Source organism: Bos taurus, chromosome 16 (assembly GCF_002263795.3).
Source record: "Bos taurus isolate L1 Dominette 01449 registration number 42190680 breed Hereford chromosome 16, ARS-UCD2.0, whole genome shotgun sequence".
NCBI lineage: Eukaryota > Metazoa > Chordata > Mammalia > Artiodactyla > Bovidae > Bos > Bos taurus.
In genome coordinates, this window is record NC_037343.1 from 27,412,995 (window position 1) to 27,433,644 (window position 20,650).

The 20,650-nt window shown below is 38.6% G+C and overlaps 1 protein-coding gene across 8 annotated transcripts in view; it reads right to left on the reverse strand.

Moving 5' to 3' along the window:
* Positions 1-20,650, reverse strand: part of NVL (nuclear VCP like) — a 180,067-nt gene that overhangs the window by 90,501 nt on the left and 68,916 nt on the right. For all 8 annotated transcript variants that reach the window (XM_059875668.1, XM_059875672.1, XM_059875671.1 and 5 more), the window contains 2 exons: positions 18,157-18,245; positions 9,248-9,318 (listed from right to left, as the gene is read on the reverse strand). In XM_059875668.1, the coding sequence (XP_059731651.1) occupies positions 9,248-9,318; positions 18,157-18,245 (160 nt within the window). The remainder of the gene's footprint in view (positions 1-9,247; positions 9,319-18,156; positions 18,246-20,650) is intronic.

Sequence of the window (20,650 nt, forward strand, 5' to 3'; positions counted from 1 at the left end):
CATCTACCAATCATTTATTTAATGTTAACTCACTTCAAAGCAACTGCTATCTCTGTAAGTATGTCTGAAAGGTTAAAATGTAAAATGTAATTAAATGTTCCTTTTGTGTTTAACAAGCCTAGTAGATTTTCTTTTAGTGTGAAAAGACTTAAGTTCGCCTTATCTATAGCTTTTTATCCTAGGGCCTGAAGTCATGATCTTTAGAAAACTATGTTACCGCTTACATTCCACCTGGCCAGAGTATCTAACTTTTGAGCTAATCATAGTGATTAGTTTTGCCATGGGCTCTAACCTGAGCTGGACCAATCACAGGTTCCCTGAAACTCTCCTGTTGGAGCTATCAGGAAATTCTCTTGCTATGGGGGTTAATAAACAAGTAGCCTGTATGTCTGGGCCTGCAGGCAGCCTTTTCCTCCAAGAAACAAAGCAATGAAGTTTTTGGATCCAGCATGCCTGAAGCCAGCAGTACTCTCAACTTCCTTATATGTGGAATGGATTCCTCTTTACTCCCACTTAGAGAGTTGGGTTTCTGTCATTTACAACTAAAGGAACCCTAATATTAAAAGTAGAAAGAGGTGGGTTACAAATGAGCCACTCAATCCTACGTTCAGAATTGTATCAACAAACGCCACACCTGTCTTTTGGTTTGATTTTTCAAATGGATTCTGTTTGACTATCCAACTCCTCTAATTTCAACTGAATTCTCCTAAATCAGAAGAAGGCTTCCCAAAAATAGAGTGGTCATACGATCCAGCAATCCCACTCCTGGGCACCCTTCTGGAAGAATGAGATAACGTCCATTTGCAGCAACATGCACAGACTGAGATTATCATACTAAGTGAATTAAGTCGGACAAAGAGAAAAATACCACATGAAATTACTTATACGTAGAATCTAAACAGGACACAAATTAATTTATTTACAAAACAGACTCACAGACAAAGAAAACAAACTTATGGCTACCAAAGGGGAAAGGGGCTGGGGAAGAGACAAATTAGGAGTTCATGATTAGCAGATACAAACTACTATATATAAAAGAGATAGCAAATTCCACAGAGGTCCAATAGATAGGGCTCCATGCTTTCACTGCCAGGGGCCTGGGGTTCAATTCCTGGTTGGGGAACTAAGATCCTGTAAGCGTCATAGCTCGGCCAGAATAAATGAGCAAACTAGATAAAGAAGACCCTACTGAATAGCAACAGGGAACTATATTTAATATCTTAAAATAATAATGAAAATATGAAAAGTATATATATACACACACATATATAATATACATAAATATATATCTGATTCAACTTTGCTGTACACCAGAAACTAACACAACATTGTAAATCAACTATGCTTCAACTAAGAACAATTTAAGGAAGGAAGATGTTCTCTGGCACAGCTGTGGACTGTGAAGGATGAGAATCAGAAAGCAGAGACTGAGTGCCCGCCCCCCACGAAACGTAATTTCCACTGGTTTCAAATCTACCAGCAGAGTTTCACAACAGGTAACAAAATAAAGATTTACTCCTTAATTATCACAAATGCAAGGATGAAAATGTGGCCCAATTTAAGGATAGGTCAAGCAAGCAATTTTCAAACCCTGCATGACATTTTTATAGCCAACTCTAACACAATTACTTAATTGTAACTGCAAAATATAAATGTAACTCTTAAATGTAAAAACATTAAACATGGAAGCTTTTCAAAATTAGATCAGGCATATACAAACAAGATGGTTTCATTTTTTTAGTCTAGAAAACTGAAGTAATTTTTTAGAGGTAAAGAAGGTAAAAGAGTGACAAACGAAGAGCTATCCCAGGCCAATACATAAAGACCAAGTGAACCTCCATATACCAGGAGCAATCCCAGGCCAATACATAAAGACCAAGTGAACCTCCATATACTAGGAGCAATCCCAGGCCAATACATAAAGAGCAAATGAACCTCCATATACTAGGAGCAACCCCATTCAATACATAAAGACCAAGTGAACCTCCATATACTAGGAGCAATCCCAGGCCAATACATAAAGACCAAATGAACCTCCATATACTAGGAGCAATCCCAGGCCAATACATAAAGACCAAATGAACCTCCATATACTAGGAGCAATCCCAGGCCAATACATAAAGACCAAATGAACCTCCATATACTAGGAGCAATCCCAGGCCAATACATAAAGACCAAGTGAACCTCCATATACTAGGAGCAATCCCATTCAATACATAAAGACCAAGTGAACCTCCATATACCAGGAGCAATCCCAGGCCAATACATAAAGACCAAGTGAACCTCCATATACTAGGAGCAATCCCATTCAATACATAAAGACCAAGTGAACCTCCATATACCAGGAGCAATCCCAGGCCAATACATAAAGAGCAAATGAACCTCCATATACTAGGAGCAATCCCAGGCCAATACATAAAGACCAAATGAACCTCCATATACTAGGAGCAATCCCAGGCCAATACATAAAGACCAAGTGAACCTCCATATACTAGGAGCAATCCCAGGCCAATACATAAGACCAAATGAACCTCCATATACTAGGAGCAATCCCAGGCCAATACATAAAGACCAAGTGAACCTCCATATACTAGGAGCAAACCCATTCAATACATAAAGACCAAGTGAACCTCCATATACTAGGAGCAATCCCAGGCCAATACATAAAGACCAAATGAACCTCCATATACTAGGAGCAATCCCAGGCCAATACATAAAGACCAAATGAACCTCCATATACTAGGAGCAATCCCAGGCCAATACATAAAGACCAAATGAACCTCCATATACTAGGAGCAATCCCAGGCCAATACATAAAGACCAAATGAACCTCCATATACTAGGAGCAATCCCAGGCCAATACATAAAGACCAAGTGAACCTCCATATACCAGGAGCAATCCCAGGCCAATACATAAAGAGCAAATGAACCTCCATATACTAGGAGCAATCCCAGGCCAATACATAAAGACCAAGTGAACCTCCATATACTAGGAGCAATCCCATTCAATACATAAAGACCAAGTGAACCTCCATATACCAGGAGCAATCCCAGGCCAATACATAAAGAGCAAATGAACCTCCATATACTAGGAGCAATCCCAGGCCAATACATAAAGACCAAATGAACCTCCATATACTAGGAGCAATCCCAGGCCAATACATAAAGACCAAGTGAACCTCCATATACTAGGAGCAATCCCATTCAATACATAAAGACCAAGTGAACCTCCATATACCAGGAGCAATCCCAGGCCAATACATAAAGACCAAGTGAACCTCCATATACCAGGAGCAATCCCAGGCCAATACATAAAGAGCAAATGAACCTCCATATACTAGGAGCAATCCCAGGCCAATACATAAAGACCAAATGAACCTCCATATACTAGGAGCAATCCCAGGCCAATACATAAAGACCAAGTGAACCTCCATATACTAGGAGCAATCCCAGGCCAATACATAAAGAGCAAATGAACCTCCATATACTAGGAGCAATCCCAGGCCAATACATAAAGACCAAGTGAACCTCCATATACCAGGAGCAATCCCAGGCCAATACATAAAGACCAAGTGAACCTCCATATACCAGGAGCAATCCCAGGCCAATACATAAAGACCAAGTGAACCTCCATATACTAGGAGCAATCCCATTCAATACATAAAGACCAAGTGAACCTCCATATACCAGGAGCAATCCCAGGCCAATACATAAAGACCAAGTGAACCTCCATATACTAGGAGCAATCCCAGGCCAATACATAAAGAGCAAATGAACCTCCATATACTAGGAGCAACCCCATTCAATACATAAAGACCAAGTGAACCTCCATATACTAGGAGCAATCCCAGGCCAATACATAAGACCAAATGAACCTCCATATACTAGGAGCAATCCCAGGCCAATACATAAAGAGCAAATGAACCTCCATATACTAGGAGCAACCCCATTCAATACATAAAGACCAAGTGAACCTCCATATACTAGGAGCAATCCCAGGCCAATACATAAAGACCAAATGAACCTCCATATACTAGGAGCAATCCCAGGCCAATACATAAAGACCAAATGAACCTCCATATACTAGGAGCAATCCCAGGCCAATACATAAAGACCAAATGAACCTCCATATACTAGGAGCAATCCCATTCAATACATAAAGACCAAGTGAACCTCCATATACTAGGAGCAATCCCAGGCCAATACATAAAGAGCAAATGAACCTCCATATACTAGGAGCAATCCCAGGCCAATACATAAAGACCAAATGAACCTCCATATACTAGGAGCAATCCCAGGCCAATACATAAAGACCAAATGAACCTCCATATACTAGGAGCAATCCCATTCAATACATAAAGACCAAGTGAACCTCCATATACTAGGAGCAATCCCAGGCCAATACATAAAGACCAAGTGAAACTCCATATACTAGGAGCAATCCCATTCAATACATAAAGACCAAGTGAACCTCCATATACTAGGAGCAATCCCAGGCCAATACATAAAGACCAAATGAACCTCCATATACTAGGAGCAATCCCAGGCCAATACATAAAGACCAAATGAACCTCCATATACTAGGAGCAATCCCAGGCCAATACATAAAGACCAAATGAACCTCCATATACTAGGAGCAATCCCAGGCCAATACATAAAGAGCAAATGAACCTCCATATACTAGGAGCAATCCCAGGCCAATACATAAAGACCAAATGAACCTCCATATACTAGGAGCAATCCCAGGCCAATACATAAAGACCAAGTGAACCTCCATATACTAGGAGCAATCCCAGGCCAATACATAAAGACCAAATGAACCTCCATATACTAGGAGCAATCCCAGGCCAATACATAAAGACCAAATGAACCTCCATATACTAGGAGCAATCCCAGGCCAATACATAAAGAGCAATGAACCTCCATATACTAGGAGCAATCCCAGGCCAATACATAAAGAGCAAATGAACCTCCATATACTAGGAGCAATCCCAGGCCAATACACAAAGAGCAAATGAACCTCCATATACTAGTAGCAATCCCAGGCCAATACATAAAGACCAAGTGAACCTCCATATACCAGGAGCAATCCCAGGCCAATACATAAAGAGCAAATGAACCTCCATATACTAGGAGCAATCCCAGGCCAATACATAAAGACCAAATGAACCTCCATATACTAGGAGCAATCCCAGGCCAATACATAAAGACCAAATGAAGCTCCATATACTAGTAGCAATTGGAGAACAATATTTTAAAAAACATTATAAAAATAAAAAACCATAAATTAATCAACTTGATGAAAAATGTACATCCTGAAAAATCTGCATCCTGAAAATGCACAACGTTACTGGGAGAGATCAAATGGCTCTAATAAGTGAATTTTTAAAAAATGAATAAATTTATATAAAAGAAATAAAATGACCTAAATTAATGAACAGATATACTAGGTTCACTGATTGAAAAACTCAGTATTTTTAATACTCTCCCAACTGATCTACAGATTCAATGCAAATCCATTCAAAATCCCAGAAAGTTTGTTTTGCAGAAATTGATACACTGACTGCAAATTTTATATGGGAAAGCAAAGAGACTAAGATAGATAAAACAATTTTGGGGGGAAAAAAGAACAAATCTGAATGACTTACACTAGCTGTCTTCAAGATTAACATATCTAATCTGTAATATTTAAGGGGACTTCCCCAAAAGTGATTAAGAACCTAAATTTCCACTGTAGGGAGCACAGGTTTGATCCCTGGTTGGGGAGCTAAGATCCCACATTCTGTGGCCAGAAAATAAATAAAAATTAAAAATTGATGTAAAACAATCAACAGAGTGGCGAAACATATACATGGCATAAAATGGATATAAAGATCAGTGGAACAGAAAAAAGAGTGAATAAATAAATTCATGCATATATGATCAATTGGTTTTCAAAAAGAGTGCACGATAATTCAATGAAAGGAAAGTATTTTCAACCAACAAGACCACAGTAACTAGATAGATGCATGGAAAAAAATAATCATGACTTTTCTATCTAACTTTAAATTAAAAAAAATTAGTTTGTAATGGATCATAGTTTTAAATGTAAAAGATAAAACTATAAAACTACTAGAGAAAAGCAAAGGAGAAAATTTTCATAAACTTAGGATAATCAAGATTTCTTATGACAGAAAAACACAAATCATTTTAAAAAAATGGATTTCATACAAATTAAAAACTCCTGTTCTTCAAAAGATGCCTTTAGAAAATTGAAAAAACAAAACAAAAAACCAAATTAGGACAAAATATCCTCAATATGCACATCTGTATTACTCAGCCATAAAAAAGAACAAAATAATGTCATTTGCAGCAACATGGATGAACCTAGAGATTATTATAGAAGGTAAAGTAGGTTAGAAAAAGAAGGACAAATATGATACTGCTTATATGTGGAATCTAAAAGAAAAAAAAAGGTACGAATGAACTTCTATTTATAAAACAGAAACAGAGTCACAGATATAGAAAACAAACTTATGGTTACCAAGGGGGGAAGAGGGAGGGATGGATAAATTTGGAGATTGGGACTGACATAACACATGCTACTATATACAAAATAGATCACTAATAAGGACCTACTGCACAGCACAGAGAACTCTACTCAATGTTCTGTAATGACTTATATGAGGGAAAAAAAATCTAAAAAAAAAAAAGAGTGGAGATATATATATATAACTGATTCACTTTGTTGTATAAATCTTGAAACACATTTTAACTATACTCCAAAATAAATCCTACAGATATTTCAGAAAAAAATGTGTATCTCATAAAAGCCTTCAAGCCAAGATAAACTAAGAATTTGCATAACTTAATAATAAGAAAACAACTCAATGTTTTAAGAGCAAAAGGTGAGGATACAAAATAAGATATCCCAATGATCAATAAGCATATGAAAAAATGCTCAACATTTTAGTCATTAGGAAAACAAATTTAGACCACAACAGGATACTATTTCACATCCAGTAGAATGGCTAAAATTAAAAGACTGAAAATACTCAAGTGTTGGTAAGAGTGTGGGCCAACTGGAAAGCTCACAAAATGCAAAACGGTATTACAGTCACTTGGAAAGAAGGTTGGCGGTTTCCTATAAAGTTAAACATACACTTGCCGCAGTTCCAGCAATTCCTCTCCTAGTTATTTACTCAAGAGAAATAAAAACACATGTTCTCGTTCTCTCTCTCTGACACACTATTATCTGAGGAAGCCAAAAACTGGAGAAAACCCAAGTGCTCACCAGCAGGGGAAAGGATACACAAACTGCAGTATATTCATTTAATGGAAAACTACTCAGCAAGAGAATGGATCAAACTAGTGAAAAATAGCAATGTGGATGAGTCTCTGCAACATTACATTGAGCAAAAGAAGCCAGACAAATGAGTATATCGATATGATTCTATTTACATAAAGTTCCTAAACAGGTGAAATTAGAGCATGATGACAGAAGTCAGATTAGGGGTTACCTGGTACAGCATTTGTAAAGGGACTGACAACTACAAAGAACACAGGAACTTTCTGAAGTGATGAAAATGTTCTCTATATTGACTGAAGTACCAGTTAAGCGTGCCAAAACTTACAGAACTGTAGGACTTCCCAAACGGCGCTAGTGGTAAAGAACCTATCTGCCAATGCAGGAGACATAAGAGACATGGGTTCAATCCCTGGGTCGGGAAGATTCCCTGGAGGAGGGCATGGCAACCCACTCCACTATTCTTGCCTGCAGAATCCCCATGGACAGAGGAGCCTGGTGGGCTACAGTCCATGGGGTTGTACAGAGTCGGATACGACTGAAGCAAGTTAACACGCACATGCACAGAACTGTATTTGTGCACTACAAAGGTAAATAAAATTTCAATTTTAAAAAGTAAGGTTACAGGATGAGAGTGACAAATGTGGAGCTATGCCAGTATGTCCTGATTCTTGAAAAGCCTCAAATCAGAACTCTGATTACAGGTAATAAACATAAGGAAGATTTGTTTTTTAATGACTAAATCTTTGGGGAGGGGGGACACTTGTATCACTACTTTCCAATGAAAAGTGCCAGTAAGATTAACTGTAAAACTGTTTGATTTTAATTAATAAGACTATCTTATTCAAAGACAGACAATGAAATAAAAACATTTCCTCTAGTGTACAAAATGCCTGGGAGGTCAAAACAGACTTTCATTTCTCCACATATAGTAAAAGACCCAGGCCAGGTTCAGCAGACTAGACCTTAGTTGAAAAAGAAGTAAACTATATACTTAAAAGACACCATCACCAGCCCAAACTCCTTAACTGATTACTTTAGTTAAAAGTGGTAAGATGGTCAAATAAGAGTATTTACACCAGGACTGGAGGTACTGGAACACAGCAACCCATCTCATGTAACTGTTTGAACTTGGACTTGAGTGTTTTCCATCAATAATCTTAAGAAATACTGAGCCAGGGGTAATACATGGATAATGACTTAGAGGAATTTTAAGTATAGTCAATAAACAGAATCACTTGGCTAAGGCAAATTAGACTTCTGGAAGTCCAGAAACAAAGATATCCATCCAATATAGGTGGTTTAGTCGCTAAGTCGTGTCTAACTATTATAATCCAATGGACTATAGCCTGCCACGCTCCTCTGTCCATGGGATTCTCCAGGCAAAAATACTGGAATGGGTTGCCATCTCCTTCTCCAGGGGATCTTTCTGACTCAGGAATAGAACTTGGGTCTCCTGCATTGCAGGTAGATGATTTACCAACTGAGCTATGAGGAAGCCCTAAGATATCCAGTGTTCAATTCAGACATTACTTTGGGTTGGGTTCAACTCTTTTGTGTCACAGTAACCTCACTTCACTTAACAGCAAACATTTTAACTTATTACAGACAGAATACCTCAACACAGTAAGAAATACAGTAAAATTCAGCATTTTTTGTAAGGATAAGTCTGAGTGATTTTTAACTCTTCTCTGACCTTACAGTGAAGGTATTTTTACTTTCCTGAAACTATGGGTAAGTGTAAAGGGTGATACAGCTCAAGTAACACTTGAATGATTAAAAATTCTGAGATTATGAAAACATACACGAGGTCATTTTCTCTGTGTTTAGTCTCCAGAAACATTAAAAATTACAGTCTCTCAAGAACACTCTCTCAGAGGCAACCATTTTGCTTTTTCTCATAAATTCATACTTACTACTCTCAATTCTAATTGCTCTTCTACCTTTAAGAGCATTGCTTACCTCTTTTGATATAGATGATTTTACTTTCTTGAAAGCTTCTTCAAAGTGCTTCTGACTAATCTTCAGTTCACCTGTGGAGCAAATGCATGAACATACATAATTTTTGGGTATGGTAAGCTAACTGTGATTTATAACTAAATTTTTCTTGAGAGACTTACAAGCATTCAAGGCAAACACTGAGGCAATTAACGACACTGGCTCTATTCTTTTTCAGAGCAATATTCAAGCCAGATATATTCTGCTCATCAAAGTTATAGACAGTTTTTCATTTTCATTTAATTTACATATACCAGACCACCTGACCTGCCTCTTGAGAAATGTGTATGCAGGTCAGGAAGCAACAGTTAGAACTGGACATGGAACAACAGACTAGTTCCAAATAGGAAAAGGAGTACGTCAAGGCTGTATATTGTCACCCTGCTTATTTAACTTTTATGTGGAGTACATCATGAGAAATGCTGGACTGGAAGAAACACAAGCTGGAATCAAGATTGCCAAGAGAAATATCAATAACCTCAGATATGCAGATGACACCACCCTTATGGCAGAAAGTGAAGAGGAACTCAAAAGCCTCTTGATGAAAGTGAAAGCGGAGAGTGAAAAAGTTGGCTTAAAGCTTAACATTCAGAAAACGAAGATCATGGCATCCGGTCCCATCACTTCATGGGAAATAGATGGGGAAACAGTGGAAACAGTGTCAGACTATTTTTTGGGGCTCCAAAATCACTGCAGATGATGACTGCAGCCATGAAATTAAAAGACGCTTACTCCTTGGAAGGAAAGTTATGACCAACCTAGATAGCATATTCAAAAGCAGAGACATTACTTTGCCAACAAAGATTTGTCTAGTCAAGGCTATGGTTTTTCCTGTGGTCATGTAGGGATGTGAGAGGTGGACTGTGAAGAAGGCTGAGCGCCGAAGAATTGATGCTTTTGAACTGTGGTGTTGGAGAAGACTCTTGAGAGTCCCTTGGACTGCAAGGAGATCCAACCAGTCCATTCTGAAGCAGATCAGCCCTGGGATTTCTTTGGAAGGAATGATGCTAAAGCTGAAACTCCAGTACTTTGGCCACCTCATGTGAAGAGTTGACTCATTGGAAACTCCCTATGCTGGGAGGGATTGAGGGCAGCAGGAGAAGGGGACGACAGAGGATGAGATGGCTGGATGGCATCACTGACTCGATGGACGTGAGTCTGAGTGAACTCCGGGAGTTGGTGATGGACAGGGAAGCCTGGCGTGCTGCGATTCATGGGGTCGCAAAGAGTCAGACACGACTGAGCAACTGAACTGAACTGAACTGAACCATATTTAATTTTCCATAAGTTATGTCATATATTTTAAAAGCACAGTCTTTTTTTCCCCCCAGGAATCAAAACAGTTTATTATGGGACAAATTATATTAAAAAGTATTTTGTCCATATTTAATTAGAAAGGAGATTCTTATCCTTAAAAAAGATAAATGGTTCATATATTCTGTTACTTTGTGTTCCCCTCAGCTCTACTAAGATACTGTTGGTACATAATAAATATAAGTTAACTTTAAGAAGTACAGTGTGACACGATGATCTACTGCAAAATGGTTACCACAGTAAGGTTAGTTAACACCTCCGGCCCCTCATGATCACCTTTTTATTTATTTTTGTGGTGATACTTATTATGATCTACCCTCTGAACAGCTTTCAAGTTCAGCTGACCCTTGAACAATGTGAAGGTTAGGAGTGGTGGCCCTCAGTCAAAAATCTATGTATAACTTTATAGCTGACTCTCTGAATCTGTAGTTCTTTTTCTGTAGATTCAACCAAGCATGGATCGTGTAGTCCTGTACTACATATTTACTGAAGAAAATCCACATGTATAAGTGGATCTGCACAGTTCAAACCCAGGTTAACTGTATATAACACACTACTGATAATTAGTACACGGGATCCTCAGAATTTATTCATCATATAGCAGGAAATTTGTACCCTCTGATCAATACCTCCCCATTTTTCCCACTCTCTGGCTCATCATAGTTTAATGTAGTAAGAGAACTATCACTCATTAACAGATAACCCCGTTATCTTTGTATTGTTTAACTTAATGGCAATGTTCAGGACAAAGCATCAGAATTCTTCTCTTTCAAGATAATTCAAATTAATTTAACTAAGAATGGAAAACGGAATTCCATATTACTTAAGGGTACATACACATAATGAGATGAATGGAGTTACATCATAACACATAATACATACAGGTCATATGGCAACACCGGACTGGAAGGGCGCTTTGATTCCTTGTAAGGTTATGCCAACACACGTAAGAGAAATCCAGTACCTAAATGTTACTTAAGAAAGGCTTCGCTTACAATCATATGACAACTTACGAGATGACAATTCATACTTAAAATAGTACTAATATATAAATTAAGAAAGTGTATTTACCTAAAAGTAAAATACAATGTGTAGCTGAACATGTCAAATGGAAGTTGAATGGCATTACTGATTTCAGGTTCAGTAAGATATCAATGCAAAGTCCCTCAAGGACAGGCAGCTGGAAATGAAAACTGCAGCAAAGCAGGGATGTCAGAATCTGTTACATATATTTATAAGAAGACATCCCATTAGAGTTATTAGGAGCAATCAATACATATACAGAGGCCTGCTAATTTTTAGTGACAAACAAATCCAAATATAGTTATCATAATCAGTTCTCAGGCAGCATAGTACCACATAAGGATTTTTTACATGACATTCTGATTTTGTGAATTATATCCCACCCACTTTCAAAACAAACTTAAAACAGCTTACATAAAAGAAGTTCAGATAACTGAATCTTCAAATTAAACAACCAAAAGCTCAGGGACTTCATGATTAAGATACGAGTGTTGATTTTCTGGGTTTGCTGAGGCTGTCTGCAGCGGCGCAGGCCTCAATATTGGACAGTATACAATCTATGTAACAAAAACTACTGGAGGATACTGCAGCAGTGTCAGGAGTGACAAGAGCAGCCACTTGTATGGCCTTACTTCTACAGCAGGCTATCCACTGTATGACAACCTATGTTCTTGTGTGACGGCATCTTATCAGACATGGTCTCAGCATTCCCTGGGCTTCCCAGGTGGCTCAGACAGTGAAGAATCCTCCTGAAATGTGGGAGACCTAGGTTCGATACCTGAGCTGGGAAGATCCCCTGGAGGAGGGCAAGGCAACCCACTCCAGTATTCTTGCCTGGAGAATCCCCATGGAGAGAGGATCCTGGCGGGCTACAGTCCACAGGCTCGCAAAGAGTCGGATACAACAGCGACTAAGCAGCAGCAGCATTCCTCATCTACACTAACACAGAAGCACTCTCAGGGCAATGCAGCCAGCCAGGGCAAGTGCAGCAGCTTACTGACCTCCTGGAGAACAACTCATCAGTAAAGGATGGGATTAGGGAAAGTAAGGTTTAAGGAAGGAGTAGATCTCAATGGATGAGCTGTTAACAAGATATTTGGAAAAACCAGATTTTGAATAAATGCTATGAGAAATTCAAAACATGAAGACTCCGACAGAACTAGACTTTTATGCTTAAGCATGGAGAAAATGTTAGGAGCTGAAGTAGACAGACTTCTGAAGTCTGAGGTGCAGATCTGGAGATACTATAGACTTGATGGGATGAAATCAGTCTTGTGAAGATCTTAAGATAACTATAGACTTGATGGATGAATCAATCTCCTTGGAGAGAGTCTCTGAAACAAGTTTGCCAAGGCTATTTTCCCACAGTGAAGAAGTCCAGGCTATTCAGAAGCTTTTTTTTTTTTTTTTTTTAAGATGGAGGCAATATTTATTTAAAGGGCAATTCAACAGTCCACAGAACTAAAGCAACCTTTTTACTTCTAAGACACATGTTACAAGTTCAAACAATCTTCACATTGGTAAAAACAATTGGCATCCATAAGATTATGATTTTTAATTTTGTTGCCAATAAAGATTTCCTTCCATCAAACCTGTCAATCTTGAACATTCTGGCTAAATATAGGTTTGTGGTTTTTAAAAGTCACTCTGTTTCAAAGTCTGTCTTTCCTTACACAAAGATAGAAGTTATTTCAACATACCTTGTATTTTTGTCCTGAGCACTAAGAGGAACACTCTGCTAACCTAGTTACCAATAAATGTTCATTCCAGAAAGGGCCTGGTTACTGAACTGAAGGAAGATATTTCAGTACACTCTTTTTTTAGGTCATGCTAGTTGCCATTTTGTAAAATTTCTTTTCTCTCCTTTGCTTTTTTTCCTTATTTAGTTCAATTTTTCTAATGGTAGGAAATATAAAATAGCCCTAGATGGCTCCATGGGCCAGTGTGATGACTGGTTTTGTTTTTCACTAGGAGATAAAAAGAATCCGCCTGCCAATGCAGGGGATGCAAGGGATGCAGGTTCAATCTCTGGGTTGGAAAGAGCCCTTGGAAGAGGAAATGGCAACCCACTCCTGTATTCTTGACTGGAAAATTCCATGGACAGATCCACGGGGTTACAAAGAATCAGGCACAACTGAGTGACTGAGCACACAGCATACAATGCATTTATAAGCATTTTAATATTCTGTAAAGTGGACTAGAAATATAATTTTACAGACAGGACAACATGTTTGCTTTTATTTTAAAAGAAGCACTACTTATGAAAATCTGAACTGTGGGATATTTTTTGATTTGAGAGAAGTAAACCTCATTTGCAGAAACTTGTGGCCATGATTCTGTAAAGTATCATAGTCAACAGTGTGTCTTTAACAAGTTTCTTGTAGTTACAAATAGGCAGTTAGCATACTGTGTGATTATAACATTATATAAGCAGCTTTCTAATGATCATAAGGTATCAAAGTGAAAAAACATGTAATTCAGCAATTGAAAGTGCGATGCTAAAGCTGAAATTCCAATACTTTGGCCACCTCACGAGAAGAGTTGACTCACTGGAGAAGACTCTGATGCTGGGAGGGATTGGGGGCAGGAGGAGAAGGGGACAACAGAGGATGAGATGGCTGGATGGCATCACTGACTCGATGGACGTGAGTCTGAGTGAACTCCGGGAGTTGGTGACGGACAGGGAGGCCTGGCGTGCTGCGATTCATGGGGTCGCAAAGAGCTGGACACGACTGAGTGACTGAACTGAACTGAACAGCTGTGTCTTCACTGATGAAAACAATTCATATACACTTTAAATTGTCCAGGTACAAGTAAGCATTGTCCAAGCAAGAGTGATGGCTGGGTGAATAATCTCTTTGCTGGATAAGTGAGTGATTAAGGACCTAGGTCAGTGTCTAGAAACTTAAATTTATATTGTTGTACACATTCTACTCTTACAAAGCATTTTGCATGCCGTACATTTAAAGTAAAATAACATTCTAATTTTAAAGATATAAAACTTTTTTAGATATGTATGTATACACATAGCTTGTTCTTATGGTTTCAAATTCTTCAGCCCTACTTTTTAAAAAGTTTTTACACATTATAATTCACTTTATACTTTGTCGATCTTCCTTCCTCCCCTTTCCCACCTGTCAACTTTTTATTCCATGTCAGTGTCATATGTGAAGGTACCAAATGATATCCAATTACCTCCTAGTAAAATTACTCTGAAAAATTTCACATAGCTAGACAAGAATACTAACTTATTTAAAGAAATCTCAAAGTTGATGTGCAGTGGCTATACCAAATGATAGATTTTTTTTTTTTAAAAGACTCCCTAAAAGAGGCCAATTCCTGATATACTTTTGATTTTGGTTGAAGTCATATCTACTCTTAAATAATAACTGGCGGCTTATGTTTCTATCCTTTCTTTCCAGTTCTTTCTATTCTGCACTGATACTTTAAAGTTTAAGTGAAATTTGACACAAAGAAGTACATCAATGGTCCTTCTTTTTACCTTTTAAACTAGAGTCAAATTTTAATTCTGAAACCAGGGAATTCAGCCCTCTTTCTTTAAAAACAAGATAACATCTTGTTTTTCAGGTTTATTTTTTTTTCCAACTTAATACTTCTTACTGAAAGTCTTGCTCTTATGCATAGCGTTCAGATATTTAAGCACATAAATCTTAATATTTCTGAGGAAAAAAGAATAGTAGTGGAATAACTGCAAAAGTAATACAGCAGAATAACTGCAAAAGTAGTGCTGTACAGAGAAGAGGTCAGTCAATGCCATGACTCCTATTTGTATTAAGCTGAAATATGGAAATCAGCAAAGGTGAAGTATACTTATTTTCAGCTCTGGCTGTATCAGGCCCCAAACTATGGAAGATGGAACATGTTTTAGACCATGGGGGAGGGGGATGATGGACGGAGACCTATTTTTAAGAGGACCATGTTGGTGGTCAGTAGAATTCAACCTCAAAGAGGGAGATTCCTGAACATATACTGAGGAAACTGTAAGACAGAATCACTGCAAAATTTTCAAGTTTTTTCAAAAACAAAGTTAATATCTGCATACATCCTCCTACACACTAAGTAACCCAGAACAACAAAATGGCATTAGACTTGAATTTGGGGTATACAATTTTAGTGTTACCTTAATTTTTGGATAATGCTTTTTCCTAAAAGTATACCATCTACGGGAAGTGGCTTAAGTTTTAAATCTGATAAATTTTCAAGGCATAATGCTGGAAATTATAGAAAACTGCACAGGCATTTGGAGTTTATACCATTTTTCTTAGATTGCATTAGTCAAGCTTTGGCATTTCTTTTAAATTTGAAGACCCCCAATATGCCAAACTCTCAGATGTCAGTGGAGCAAAGAATTGAAGGCAAAATGGTGATTCAAAGACTGTCCCCTCTAAATCCCTCCTTCTTGTCTCTGAAATGGTACTTTGGAAGGCATTTAGACAGCAGATTGGTTTGGAAGCCTCTATATATGCATATAAGTTTACTGGCAACCCACTCCAGTACTCTTTGCCTGGAAAATCCCATGGACAGAGGAGCCTGGTAGGCTGCAGTCCATGGGGTCACGAAGAGTCGGACATGACTGAGAGACTTCACTTTCACTTTTCACTTTCATGCATTGGAGAAGGAAATGGCAACCCACTCCAGTGTTCTTGCCTGGAGAATCCCAAGGACGGTGGAGCCTGGTGGGCTGCTGTCTATGGGGTCGCGCAGAGTCGTACACGACTGAAGTGACTTAGCAGCAGCAGCAGCAGCATCCCTCAACTTGGTTTTATAGAAAAGAGAACATCTTTGTTTCTATTATACTGTATTTCATCTGTCTGATTTCTATGGCAGGTTAGATTTTCCTGGTCCTATAGGGTACATTTTGCCTTAATAAATGTTTGTATACATAACAGTGGTTCACTTCTTAGTCTGGAGCATTTTCCCCCCTTATAAATGTTTGTTAAACATAAAAAAAGGGGGTGGGGGAAGGAGAGGATGGGACAAATGGAAAGAGTAACATAGAAACATATATACTACCATATGTAAAATAGGTAGCCAGTGGGAATTTGCTGTATGACTAAGGGAACTCAAACCAAGGCTCTGTGACAACCTGGAGGGGTGGGATGAGTTAGGAGGTAAGAAGAAGGTTCAAGAGAGAAGGGATATATGTATACTGATGGCTGATTCATGATGATGTATGCTAGAAATCAACACAATATTATAAAGCAATTATCCTTCAATTAAAAATAAATCAATTTTTAAAAAGTAAAGCCTAAATAATTAAAAAAAAAAAAGGAGATATGTGTGTTGATAAATCTAAGCTAAGCATATGCGGCTGTAACTGTAAACAAAAGTTAGCTCCAAGATTCCTGGTAGCCAAAGAAAAAAGGGAAAAGAATAAATGAAATAAACACAAATAAAGAAACATCTTCTGGGAAATCTAATGAATAAAAGGAGATCAATACAGGTTTGAACTTGAGATCAAAGTACAGGTTTTGAGGAAAAGGTAGGTCTTTCTGAAGAAAGTATTCGACAGTACTAAATGTATATGTTCAAAGACGGCCACATACTGCAACCGATCAAACAATCCACCCAGAAACCAAGCAAAGCAGAGGCTATTTCTCTACTTGACAGACTGCAGGTCACAAATAAAGCATTTTCATCTACACACTGCTGCTAGGTCGCTTCAGTAGTGTCTGACTCTTTGCGACCCCATAGACTGCAGCCCACTAGGCTCCTCCGTCCATGGGATTTTCCAGGCAAGAGTACTACACACCCAAATGGTATTCTCAAACACACTGTCAAATATGAAGAACAGGGTAAAGCTGTTGAGATGTCCCAAAATAAAGTGTAGGTATATGGAAAGTCATTTCAATTTTCATTTCTTATGTGTTTTCTAAGTTCTTCAGGTTAGGTTACATTTTAACCATAGGTATTGCCCTAACACGGAGAAGGCAATGGCACCCCACTCCAGTACTCTTGCCTGGAAAATCCCATGGACGGAGGAGCCTGGTAGGCTGCAGTCCATGGGGTCGCTGAGAGTTAGACACGACTGAGCGACTTCACTTTCACTTTTCACTTTCATGCATTGGAGGAGGAAATGGCAACCCACTCCAGTGTTCTTGCCTGGAGAATCCCAGGGACGGGGGAGCCTGGTGGGCTGCCGTCTTTGGGGTCACACAGAGTCGGACACGACTGAAGTGACTTAGCAGCAGCAGCACTGCCCTAACAAAAAGAATGAGGAGGTTTTCCAGGACTGATAAACAGACCAAACTCATGATGCAAACAGTATATGTATGATGATAAGCAAAGACAGAATACATTGTATAAGGCACCAAGTAACTGCTATTATTATAGTTGTCAGCTACAGAGGTTATATAATATTCCAGAACAGCTGCTAAAGGTCTCATCAGAAAAATGTCAGTTTTAATATCACAGATGATAAATGCTAGGAAATGGTCATTTTCCAGGTTAACAGTGGCATTAGGTACCCAGAGTGATAATTAACTAGGACTGAGAGATTCTGGCGAGAACTGTACCTTTTTCACTTCCACTCTTCTGTCTTGCCATTTCCTGCTTCAAGGCACAGATAGAAGCCTCCCGTACCAAAGCAGAGAGATCTGCACCCCTGAAATAAGAGAAGAGCTCTTAACTCATTTATTCTTAGACACTGTGCAAAAGCCCAGAAAAAAGTCTGAAAGCAATTTCCTTTTTTCTTTAAATGTATTTTTTGAAAGCAGTGAATTTTTGATAATATTGCTTGTTTTATGTTTTGGTTTTTTGGCCAAGAAGCATGTGGGATCTTGGCTGCTCGATCAGGGATCGAATCTGTGTGCCCTGCATTGGAAGGCAAAGTCTGGACTGGATCACCAGGGAAGTCCTGTAATTTTCTTTTAAGTCACATATTAAACGTTTAGGAAAGAAACTGACCAATAAAGGTGGGATAAACCAATCATGGTCACTAGGAAAGAGCTTTTAGTTTTTACTCAAAATACTTCTAAGTTTTAGAAGAAAGGAAATTATGAAGGAAACATGCAGTGAGTCAAATATTCTCACGCTAATCACTATAGATAGTAATGTTAATATAAAAAGTCTCAGTCAGTCAGAAGAAAGCAACCTACACATTTTTTACTGTAAAATTTTATTCACAAGGCTCATGCTAAAGTACAAACTGGCCCATTACAAGTATATACCATTAATATATTACCTAAAGTCTAAACTAAGCTTATATAAAAAGTCATTTAGGACCCCTAGTTCAAAAAAGGAAAATACAAAGGCTAAAGAGTTTGATGCATTTGATTCAAGCTCAAGCTGAATTGACACATCATAAATTACTTAAAATATGACAAGAACTAACAAGCCTTCATTTAATTGGTCTGTGTAATAACATGCTGAATCAGCATGGTTCTTGCGTTCAATGAAAGATGTTGGGGTTGACTGGTGTTTCAATACATTACATCTTTAACAGGATTCTTAGAGATTCTTTGAGAAAGAGTTTCAACTGGGAGATAAAAACCTCATCTTTAAAATTAAAATCCTCATCTCTAGACAAACTAATTTAATATATAATGCTGATAATCCACATACCTAAGATTATTAAATTTAGTTTAAATTATTAACTGAACTCAATGTTTCTGCTGGTTAGGTGTTAGGTTTGTAATATTATTTAACAATCATACATATGCTGTTGCTGCTGCTGCTGCTAAGCCGCTTCAGTCGTGTCTGACTCTGTGCGACCCCATAGACGGCAGCCCACCAGGCTCCCCCGTCCCTGGGATCCTCCAGGCAAGAACCTGGAGTGGGTACATACATGCCAGGGTATTCATTTCTTTGTGAAAAGCGTGAAAGTGTTAGTCACTCAGTCATGTCCAACTCTATGTGACACCATGGATTGTAGCCCACCAGGCTCCTCTGTCCATAAAATTCTTCAGACAAGAATACCAGAGTGGGTTGCCATTCCCTTCTCCAGGGCATCTTTCCGATCCAGGGCTCAAACCCAGGTCTCTTGCATTCACAGAGATTGTTTACTGTCTGAGACATGGGGGAAACCCCATATGTTAAATCAACACTGGTGCAGAGACACCATTACCTAATGTAACAAGTAGCTGAAGGCTGCAGTCTTCTACAGTCCCTGTGATGACAGTGGTATTAAAACCCAAAACATATACCATTCAAGTTTAACCCTGACCCATTTAATAAATGACCTCCTATGTGGTATAATCCAAAAGATTGGCCCAGGGTCAGTTCTGCATCAAAACTGCCTCTATTATCAACTGAAAATCTTTTCAGATTTTAGCACTCAAATACATAAACTACTCACTTAAGTCCTATTTTCTTTAGCAGTAAGTTCGTTAACTACAGACTGGCACGAATTTGATTCCCAACGAGGGAAAAAGGTATATTCTCCTTAAAGGTAATGCAGGGCTTTTACACACGCCCTTCAACACCATGGCCTGGGACTGACCATTTCCCCTCCACTGAGACAGTCACCGCTTTTTTAAGTGAGACAAGAGTCCCAGCTGGAGTGCAGCAAATCTCTCAGGAGCACTAGGGGAGCGGTAGCAGAACAAAGATCAAGACTCACATCCCTAAGATGTTTATGTATGAAAAAACTGGAAATTAGACCTTGGATCCTGGCCACACTCCCTAAAAGTGAGTAGCATGGTTTCAAGTGTAATCATCTCATGAGACAGTTTTGTGAAAATCTTCAACCAGAACTGGAAAGAACTGGATGCCTGTATCAGTACCGGTAGTTATGTTCTTCGGATATAAATTTACACTGTGAACAACAGACTCTAGAAGACCTCGAAGATTACAACACTACCTTCCTTGACTGACTTAGCTTCAGAAAGCACATTTATTTGGCTTTCAGCTATAGGAATATCATGAACACCAAGTATATTGTGGACAATCAACAGGGATAAGCCAGAGGAGAACTCCCTGGTGGTCTAGTGGTTAAAACTCCATGTTTCGATGGCAGGGAGCATGGGTTCAATCCCTGCTTGGGGAAGTAAGATCCCACATGCTTTGAGG